The sequence below is a fragment of the Gekko japonicus genome, unplaced genomic scaffold, assembly GCF_001447785.1.
Source record: "Gekko japonicus isolate JY-2015 unplaced genomic scaffold, Gekko_japonicus_V1.1 scaffold21, whole genome shotgun sequence".
Taxonomy (NCBI): domain Eukaryota; kingdom Metazoa; phylum Chordata; class Lepidosauria; order Squamata; family Gekkonidae; genus Gekko; species Gekko japonicus.
The window spans coordinates 1,803,822-1,814,500 of record NW_015173122.1 but is presented as its reverse complement, the minus strand read 5'-3'; the positions used below and the strand labels follow the sequence as shown (position 1 = coordinate 1,814,500).

The window sequence follows — 10,679 nt, the reverse complement described above, 5'->3', positions numbered from 1 at the left end:
AACCCGGAGATCGCCCGCGCGGGCGAAAAACGGCAGGAAAAGGCGCATTGGAACCGGGAGAGGAAACTGAAGACTACTTGGAAGCGGTTGACGGGTAAAACGCTTCAGCCCCGTTTCCTAAACGGGACAGAAGCGTTTGTGTCTGAAATTACAAATATATTCCGGTAGGGAACCAGTTCTAAACCGGTTCCGTCTGAAATGACAGACCAGAAACCGTTTGGGAACCGTTCCTCTTCCGGATTATATCGTCTGTCTGAAATTCCTCAAGGTTACTTTTACAACCATTGTATCCAGGCCAGCTACGGTGAGAGGCCCGGATATCTCACAGGAAGAGGGCTAAGGTGATGGCAGTGCTTTGTGCTCAGCTGGGCAGTGGGAAGAATGATGAGAAAGAAGCCCAAGGAAAAACCACTGCTTTGGATATAAGAAGAGTCCTGCTGCATCAGAGAGCCAGTCTGGTGTAGTGGTTAGGAGCACGGACTCTAATCTGGGAGAACCGGGTTTGATTTCCCCACTCCTTCACATGCAGTTGCTGGCGTGACCTTGGGTTAGTTACAAGTTCTTTCAGAGTTGTTCTCTCAAGAGCAGTCCTCAAAAGAGCTCTCTCAGGATGTCTGTTGTGGGGAGGACATGGGAAAGGAGATTGTAAGCCGCTCTGAGACTCCTTTGTGTAGTGAAGGGCGGGGTATAAATCCAATCTTCTCCTCCTCCTCTCCCCCCCCCCATTTCACACCATGAGCAACCAGTTGCCCTGGAGGGCCAATAAATAGTGCACAAAGGCCAAGGCCTTCCCTCATGTTGCCTCCTAGTTCTGGTATTCAGAGGGTTGCTGCCTCTGAACTTAGAGGTTCCCATTAGCCACTGTGACTCATAACTGTTTATCCAGGAATATGCCTAACCCCCCTTTAAGTGCGCGGACTCTAATCTGGGAGAACTGGGTTTGATTTCCCCACTCCTCCACTTGCAGCTCTTGATGATCTTGGGCAAGCCATAGTTCTGTCAGGGCTGTTCTCTCAAGGACAATTCTGAAAAGAGCTGAAAGCTTCATGCTGTAGCTGATTACACATTGGAGATTTGCGTCCATTCTTGTATCGAATTGTTATTGTTCCCAATGCATGTGAGTAAAAGTATGGAAACCACAGCAACTTAAAGGGAACACCCTGATGAAGGATGAACTTTGAAACATTGTAATCAAACATCCGGACACATCACATTATTATATTAGTTCTCCATTATTCTGTGGATTTTTCTATTGTAGTATATTATTACACAAGTTCTTCATTGTTTCCATTTTGTATTTTTCTTATCTGGCTACTTTGTATTCGCTACTTTCTATTACATGTTCTTTAGTGTTTTGGCAATTTGCAAGTAGTGAGTCTGTTTACTACACTTGTTTTTGCCATCTGTTATTGGATTATTACACTAGAGTGTAGTGAATGTCATTGAATGCTGTCCTGGAGGAAAAGCATCCTGAGCTCTGGGACGGTTAGGCAGGGGGCTTGGTGTGGAATGGGGGGAGCCCCATCTCTCTCTTTTTCTGCTCCAAAGTGGTGTTGAGTTGGGATCCAGCCACAGTTCCTCGTGCCAATTGCATTTGCAGTTTCCAGTATCCTTTCACTTGTTTGCGCCTCCAACCATCGTTCCTGTTTCCAAGATGGGGACTGGAGACTGTGGCTTGTGCAAGACCAAACAGTGAGCCTGTGACCGAGGCTGGGCTTGAACCCAGGTCTGAAGGGTCCGGGTCCCCTTGTCCTGCCGCTGGACCGCTGTGCTGGCCTCTCTCTGCATGCATAACTCCCCTTCTCCAACAGGCAGCATGGCCAAGCGCCTGAACCAGATTGGGGTGGAGAACACAGAAGAGAACCGGCGGCTTTACCGGCAGCTCCTCTTCAGCGCTGACAGCCGGATCCAGAATTGCATCGGCGGCGTCATCTTCTTCCACGAGACCATGTACCAGAAGGCGGATGACGACACACCTTTTGTCGAGATGATCAAGGACAAAGACATTGTTGTGGGCATCAAGGTATGATTTGGCTGGAAGTGAGGCTCGCTCGGGACGTTGCTGGGTTTGGCAGCCTCCCATCTGGAGCTGGGAACAGCCCGTTTTGGTTTCGCGTGAATCAAACTCGCAACTTTATTCTCGTAATGTTTTGGGGAGTTTTTTTACAATGGGAAATGTACACATCAGTTGACACAAAACCAATGCTAATGGCATTAAAACGGCCTCGAGAGAAACAGCCACTTGGGCTCATAAAGCTGCCTTATACTGGATCAGATAACGGGTCCATCAGAGTCGGTACTGTCTAGTCCAGGGGTGGCCAAACTGTGGCTTGGGAGCTGCATGTGGCTCTTTCACGGATATTGTGCGGCTCCCAGCAGGGTGGCTGGGGAAGCAAAGGGGAGGCGTGACTCCCTGATTGGTCTTCCCTTCCCCAGCCAGTGTTCCCCTCCCTGGGTAGGCTTGGGGTGGGTGGGTGGGGAGCAGAGAAAGAAAGCAACTTTAACTTTAAATGCAAATAAATATCATTAGCAAACAAATAAATATCATTGGACAAATAAATGTCAATATCTATATCCGTTTTTTACCCCTTTTGCTTTTATTTTTGGCAGTCCCGTTTAATGTTCATACAAAGCAAAGGTGCATATTTTCCAATAAAAATGGGTATGTAATATTTGTTCATGTCTTGAGGCTCTCAAACATCTGACATTTGTTCTATGTGGCTCTTACGTCAAGCAAGTTTGGCCACCCCTGGTCTAGTCTGACTGGCAGAGGCTCTCCAGGGTCTCACGTGGAGGTCTTTCACACCACCAGTTTGGTGTCATGGTTAAGTGCGCGGACTCTAATCTGGGAGAACACTTACACCTGCTGGATGACCTTGGGCAAGCCATAGTTCTGGCACAGCTGTTCTTGAAAAAGAGCCATTTCTGTCAGAGCTCTCTCAGCCCCACCTACCTCCCAGGGTGTCTGTTGTGGGGAGGGGAAGGGAAAGGAGTTTGTAAGCTGCTCTGATACACCTTTGGGTAGTGAAGGGCGGGGTGTAAATCCAATCTCTTCTCCTTCTTCTTCACCTGCTGCCTGGTGCTTTTAACTGAAGATGCTGGGGATTGAACCTGGGACCTTCTGCAGGCCAAGGAGAGGCTCTGCCACTGAGCTATAGCTCAGGTTCCAGGAATACCTGGGACAAAAAGATGTATTGGTGGAAATGGCTCACAATGCTCTGATTCTCCACCAGAAAGGAATGGGAAGGGGTCCTCTGCATGCATCCTACTGCCCGCTTTGGAAGAAACTGGCAGAGGCACAGCCCCCTGCTCCTTTGCCCACCTGGCACGATTGATTCCTCAGCACCAGACTCCCTGTCTGTCCTCTGGTGCCTTTCGTGGCCACGATACCCCTCCTCAGTGTCGAGCCAAGGACCAAAGAGCTGGCAGGAGAGGTGGTTGTCCTCAGTGTCTCGTTGTTTCCTTAACAGGTGGACAAGGGCGTTGTGCCCCTTGCTGGGACTGATGGAGAAACCACAACTCAAGGTACATTCTCTTTGGCATTTGTCTTCCAAATGGAATGGGGAGGAGGAAACAAGAAGGCCCCCCGAAGCTGGAGGAGGGGCAGGGAAGGGAAAGGGATGCATGCGCAAGCACGCCCTTGTCTGAACCTGAGGATTAAGAGATTTCCTTGAACCAGAGAGAGATGTGGGTGCTGTGGGAAGGGGCTCTTGGCAGAAGGGGCAACAACAGGGAACATGGAAAGGAGGAGACCTTGGGGAAGCAGTAGAGGTGTTGCGGGTGGAAGACTTGGTGGAGTCTGGGCTGGCATTTGGGATGGCACCCATCACACTCAGCACTACGGGGTGTGCATTTGGATCTATCTGAGCCAAAAATATACCCGAAAAATATTTTGGCTTCCCAAATGTATTCGGGTTTTCTCAAGAAAACCCGGGGAGGGGGAATTCCAAGAAAATCCTGGATATATTTGGGGATTTCAGGTAGATCTGAAAACAGTAGAGAGGCGGGAGCAGATTGCTCCCGCCTCTCAACTGTTTGTCAGGCAACCGGATGCAGTCCCTTTAAACTGGGTTTAAACTGGGATATAGGAGAAGCCAAGCCAGGACTGGGCTGCTATTTTTTTTTACCAGCATTTTCCAGTTTTCGTCTATTCGACCCCCAAAATTTTGGGATTTCCCTAAAATCCTGGATCTGAGTACCATATCAGTATTTGGCTCTGGGATTTTTCAGGAATCCCAGGTCCAATAGACCCAAATCAAAAAAAATACCAGTTTTAAAAAAAATTGCACACCCCTACTCAGCACTCAAGCAGTGGCTCAAGTGGTTAAGATGCTGAACTGCAGGCTGTGGAAGGTCAGTAGTTCAGCAGTTCAAGACCCGAGTGTGCCGCGTGACGGAGTGAGCTCCCGTCTCTAGTTCCAGCTCCTGCCAACCTAGCAGTTCGAAAGCAAGAGATTGCAAGTAGATAAATAGGGACCACTTCAGTGGGAAGGTAACAGCATTCCGTGCGCCTTGGTGTTTAGTCATGCCAGCCACATGACCACGGAAACGTCTTCGGACAGCACTGGCTCTTCGGCTTTGAAACGGAGATGAGCACCGCAACCCTAGAGTCGGACTCAACTGGCTTTCGAGCAAGAAAACCTTTACCTTTACTCAGCACTCAGAGGCTTGTGCTTCAGTGAGGATAAGATGGGAGGCCTGTGGGTAAGAGCTGTGTCTTCCTCCGCCAGGCTTGGATGGCTTATCTGAACGCTGTGCTCAGTACAAGAAGGATGGAGCCGACTTTGCCAAGTGGCGCTGTGTCCTGAAGATCAGTGAGAACACTCCTTCCTCCCTGGCCATCATAGAGAATGCCAACGTGTTGGCACGCTATGCAAGCATCTGTCAACAGGTGGGCAGGGCAGGGCTTCTCCAGGGTCCCCAAGTGTTCTTAGCGGGGAAGGGTAGTTAGGGAAGCTGGGTGGGAGACATTCCTTTCCGTAGGCAGCTATGGAGAGTCAAACAAGCTGCTTGGAACAATGAGGGACGGTCTCCTCTGCCTCATCGGTCCCTTTGGCTTTTCTCCTACAGAATGGCATAGTCCCGATTGTCGAGCCAGAGATCTTGCCGGATGGGGACCACGACTTGAAGCGCTGCCAATATGTGACCGAGAAGGTGAAGCCTGTTCTGGGTGCATGTGGGGGAACTATTTTTTTGGGGGGGTGGGGGTTCCAAGAGAACCTTGGGAGGGATGTGGGAAGGGTACCAGAGTATTGTGGAGCAGGTGTCTCCAATCTCCTTGTTGCCTGCAGGACGCCTTTGGAATTCTGACGTGGTTTGATGGGCACAGCCACAGAATGGCTGATACAAAATGGCTGCTGCAGGTGACGGAGCCGGCCATACAACGGCTGCTGCAGTTTAGCCTTCAGTCACACAGGGAAGGTCTTTGTGCTGTGGTAGCAGCAGCTGCTGCTGAAGCAACATTCTTTTTTAAAAATCTGCACAGCCCATCAAATCTCCCATGGCCCATCAGAAGCCATGCTATGTAAAAGCCCCACCCACGTTCTAAGCACACTTGGCAGGCACTATGGTGCCCCTGGGCACCATGTTGGAGATCGCTAGTGCAGAGTCTCTGTACCCGTTCTCACGGGCCATTAAAGAAAATAAACATGTAGCTTTACAGTGAAACCTCTCTTACTCAGAGAATGTACATGGAGCCTCACTGGAAAGGTGCAGCATTGATGCCAGGTACTGTTAGCTTTAACTGAAATACTCTGCAGGGCCTCCTGTTGGGTGTTACAAGTTAAAACACTTCAGTATTTACAGAGTTAATGATGTTTGTTAAGTCACATGTTTGTTTGTAACCAATCTGTTTAGACAATAGAGTGCCCGGGAACTTTGGAGCTAATTCGCTAGTCTGATTGGAAACCAAGGTGTCAAGTATTTAGCATATTGGTTTCTCCTCCGGTTCTTTGTTCTGACCAGAGGAGGAGACGCCATTTGTCTCTTCCCGTTTTTACCTTTAGCTGCAAGAACAGGTTGCACACTCACTTTGAGGAGGAGGGGCTTGGGTCTGGTGCTTCCAGTTTAGGGAAAGGGGGGGTCACTAGCAGGCTTCTGTGCCCTCTGTGGGGGGGGATTTTGGAGCCTTCTTGGTTCTGCTTGGAGGCCACAGTTCTGACCACAGCCCCCACGCCTCTTTCTAGGTACTGGCTGCTGTGTACAAAGCACTCAGTGACCATCATATCTACCTGGAGGGCACATTGCTGAAACCCAACATGGTGACGCCCGGCCACGCCTGCCCCACCAAGTACAGCCCTGAAGAGATTGCCATGGCAACAGTGACTGCTCTGCGTCGGACTGTACCACCTGCTGTTCCAGGTACTGCGTCTCCCATGTCTTCCATCTCCCCTCCTCACTATTCACCAGTCATGGCTGGGGTGTCAAATGCCCTCGCCTATACTGAGCATGGAAACACTGAGCCAGTTTTGCCATCACAACGTCTCTTAGATGTGGGGCTTGCAACATATTGATGGACTTTGAACTTGTTCATTTTTTGAAGCCATTTGGGCATGTTCACCACTGGAATATTCTTTTATGGGTGCCGTGGTGAAAGAAAATGTAAAAGAGACCTTTTTTTTTAAGTTGTATTTTTTATTTGAAAGAACGTGCAACAATACAGAAAATACTGTATAAGAACATTTTTTACATTTTAGTTGAAATAGAGCAACAAATGTTTTGCAATAAACAATGATACCGTATATGCAATAGGAAGAAAGAAACAATTGAACAAAGAGAACTGTAAGGTTCTGTAAATTTGTAAACAGGAGTGAATACACCTTAAGAACAGTGGGATGCCTGCAATAGTACGTAGGATATATGTTCCAATTAATAGGTCAGGCAAAAAACAAAGGTTATAAATGCTAAATAGACCTAACTCTGTGTGTATCGGTATGAAATATGTAGGTAAACCCAAGATACAATAAGGAGCAATAAATAGTAAAAGTAAGGATCACCACCTCAAATCAGAGAAGGAGGATATTAATTGACAGAGACATACCAACCTCATGACCACTGCTGCAGCTGAGACCATCCAGAGGGTATGAATCCACTCCGTGTTAGATATTCTAGTATAGGAGACCATTTCTTCACAAAGGTGGATTTCACCGGTTTGAGCAGGGAAGTAAAAGAGACCTTTTTAATAACAGAAAGCTTCATTAGTAGCAGCCCGAACTGGCCTGTTCTCATCAGAGCTCAGAAGTGAAGCAGGATTGGTACTTGGATGGGAGACTGTGGCGTCCTGCTTGTTGCGGAGACTGTTTCTCCTTTAAAACACACTCAGTGTACTTGAACTTAGGAGATTTCTGCTGCCACCAGGAATTAAAAAATTCTAAATCTCTTGGTAGAATGACCCAGTGTCTGGGCAGAGGACTGTGTGGCCCTGAGGAAGGACTGTTCTGATTGCTGGGATAAGTTTAAACAAATAATGATTTATTTATTAAAGAACAAAATAGGTTTCTGGGTATTTTTGAACTGTTGTTGAAGAAAGAAAATATAACTGACAAGGCTTGGTGTCACACACAGTCACTCATACACCAAAACTCAACTCTGACAGGCTTATCTCTCTCTCTCTCATATATAGCCACACAGGCTGAACTCTCTTGTTCATATATAGCCACACAGGCTGAACTCCCTCTCTCATATAACCACAAAGGCTAAACTCTCTCCAACTGCTTCCTCTGTCATACAGACTCTTACAAAAACTGAACACACTCGTCCCTTCAAGAACACAGAATCACCTCATAGACATCTCTCCTCCCACACTCCGTCATCCACCAATCGCATCACACTTGTCTCCCTCTATCACTCTCCTTACATTACTGCAGTCAAACTAAACATTTAAAGAAACACACACACCAAAACATGAAATCATCACAGAGACCACCAAGAAAGACTTTGCAGAAGAAGGTGATGGCCAGCCACTTCTGCTTCTCACTTGCCTTGAAAACCCCCATGAGGTGGAACTTCATGGGGCTGCCGTGAGCCAGTTGCAACCCAATGGCACACTTTACTTTATTGAACCATGTTTCTTTGTGTTTGAGAGAAACAGCTTCTTCCCCCTTTGAATCCTAAAGGAGGCATCTTCAGCCAGGTCTCTCTGTGTGTATGTGTGTGTATTATTTTTGTGTGTGGGCATGCCCATGCCTGGAAGTCATGGCGACCTCTGATGACTCCTATTGGGGCATGGAGGATGTTCAGAGGAGGTTTTCAGACAGAGGCCAGATGACCATCTGACAGCAGTGCTTAGGCAGATCATGAGAAGGGAGGGCAGGAAGGGTTGCATCAGTGCTTAGTTCTTGTGGCCCTTTCTTACATGCTCAGGGAAATGCCAATTGCCACTTCGGGTTCAGGAAGCAATTTTCTCCAGGCCAGTTTGGCCCAGGACTCTGGGAGGGTTCCTCCCCCCTCTTCTGGGCATAGAGCAGGGGATACTGGGGGCATGGGGAGAGGGATTTGTGAATTTCCTGCATTGTGCAGGGGGTTGGACTAGATGACCCTGGAGGTCCCTTCCAACTCTATGATTCTATGATAGCCTGCCTCTGCCTCCTGGCCCTGGTGTTCTTTCGAGGTCTCCCATCCAAATACTTTCCAGGGTTGGCCCTGCTTAGCTTCCAAGATCTGACGAGATCGGGCTTGCCCGGGCTATCCAGGTGGAGTTCTCTATGTATATTTTGATAAAAAAATCTTTGCTATTCTGACTTCAGATTGTCATTGAAAACCTACACGGCTGTGTATTCAGACTTCACGTTCAGCAGTCTCTGTGTGTTTCGCAGCTGGGCGTGACCATTCCCCCGCCTCTCCATTTCAGGTGTCACCTTCCTGTCTGGGGGGCAGAGTGAGGAAGAGGCCTCCATCAACCTGAATGCCATCAACAACTGCCCCTTGCCTCGGCCCTGGGCCCTGACCTTCTCCTACGGCCGAGCCCTGCAAGCCTCGGCCCTCAACGCTTGGCGTGGCCAGCGGGAGAATGAGAACATGGCGACGGAGGAGTTCATCAAACGGGCAGAGGTTAGGGTGTTCCCCCTGGAGGAGTGGCAGATCCTCGGTCAGCGAGACCCACAGGGATCTGACGAAAGACTGTCCCCCCCCCTTCTGTGTTCTAGGTGAATGGTTTAGCCGCTCTTGGCCAGTACGAAGGCAGCGGAGATGGGTCTGGTTCGGCCGGGCGATCCCTCTACATTGCCGACCACGCATACTGAGCTTTCCCCGGGGCCTTCCCACGGAGAGACCCCCCCACTCTGCTACCTTCCATTCCAGTCACACCCAGCTTTTCGACTGTAGCTGCAACAGGAGCTAAGTAGCCGTGGAGTGTCCAGCACCAGAGACGCGATGCATGGGAGACGCTTGGAAGAAGAGGAGCCGGCGGCACCCGTTTCTCGTGGAATCTTGCTGTCGGGAAACGAGAGGCCAGGCCAACCTGAATAGGGCTGCTGAGCGCGGTCACTGAGAAGCAGTTTGAAACGAGGGGAAGCGCTAGGAAGCTGCTAAGTGTTATTTGAATGTGGGGACCAGCCAAATGGGGCAAAGAGGAGATAGATGCAGGGTCAGTCCCATTGCAGGGGCTCTCCTACACCGTTGGAGAGGAAGGTTCGGGATGGCGGGGGCCCTGTCACCTTGCCAGCACTCTGCTGTCTGTTCCCACCTGCCCACCTCCTGCCTCTCTCTCTCTCCCTCTCCCTTCCCAGCCGGGATTGACTGTGCACTTGAGTGTGAGCTGTAGCTTTGCAGGGCTGGTTTGCTTGCTCCTTGCCTGCCCCCCCTTACCCGGCCACACCCACGTGCTTGTGGGCAAGACAGTCGGCGTGTGGGGCAGGGACCGGCCTGTGTGTGTGTCGCTGTGTGTTTTGTGAGAGCTGTGTGCACCTGGTGATGTACTAATTAGACCACCAACTAATAAAAACAGTAGATGGGTGATTTTTCCCGCTGCTGCTGCTGCTGCTACTCCTGCTTTCACTGTGCAATTACTTCAGAATAACTTGTGATTCCACATCCGCGGCTGCCTCTTTCTGGTCAGGGCCAGCCCTGCTCTGCAACTCGATTAGCGATAGCCATGTGCGGAACAGGGGATGCCTTCAAACAAGCAGAGAAGGAAGTTTGATTCACAGCTGTTGTTCTTTCTGGCTGACAACAGTCGGGTAGCAATCGTTGCTGTGTCATTCCCAGAACGGTACAGAAGCCGTCTTCTTCTCCTCTGCCCTTCTGGGGTGTTATGGAACAGGAACAGGCCTGCTTTGACTCCACCCCTCCTTGGCATTCCTAACTCCTGGAGGGGGTTACTTCTTTCTTTCACTAAGGGTAACTCACTGCCTCCAGCTGCCCTTTTGTGGCGGTTTCCTGCTAGGAGGTATAGGGCTCCCAGCTCCCCTTCCCATCCTGAGGCCCTGCCTCTATGTCCTCCGTTAACCCAGAGCCTGGTTACCTTGGGGACCAATTACAACTTCCGGGCTCCCCTGGAGAAATAGCCGCGTGCCCACTGACTGCTTTCCTCCCAACCCGGCAGCCCCCCTTGCACTAGCATGTCCGAGACGGTGGGGGAATCTAGGTGGCACGGAGACTGAGAACCCACCTCCAAAGTAAAAAAAAAAAATTTGTTGAAAAGAAAACATTTACAAGCATCCTTAAGCACAGCCCTAGATTGG

General features: G+C 49.6%; 1 protein-coding gene across 1 annotated transcript in view; it reads left to right on the top strand.

Annotated features, from left to right (window-relative positions):
- Positions 1-9,979, top strand: part of ALDOC (aldolase, fructose-bisphosphate C) — an 18,422-nt gene extending 8,443 nt beyond the window's left edge. The window contains exons 3-9 of the mRNA XM_015421865.1: positions 1,812-2,023; positions 3,471-3,525; positions 4,731-4,891; positions 5,071-5,154; positions 6,186-6,360; positions 8,849-9,048; positions 9,144-9,979. Coding sequence (XP_015277351.1) covers positions 1,812-2,023; positions 3,471-3,525; positions 4,731-4,891; positions 5,071-5,154; positions 6,186-6,360; positions 8,849-9,048; positions 9,144-9,239 — 983 coding nt within the window. The 3' untranslated portion in view covers positions 9,240-9,979. The remainder of the gene's footprint in view (positions 1-1,811; positions 2,024-3,470; positions 3,526-4,730; positions 4,892-5,070; positions 5,155-6,185; positions 6,361-8,848; positions 9,049-9,143) is intronic.
- Positions 9,980-10,679: the final 700 nt, after the last annotated feature.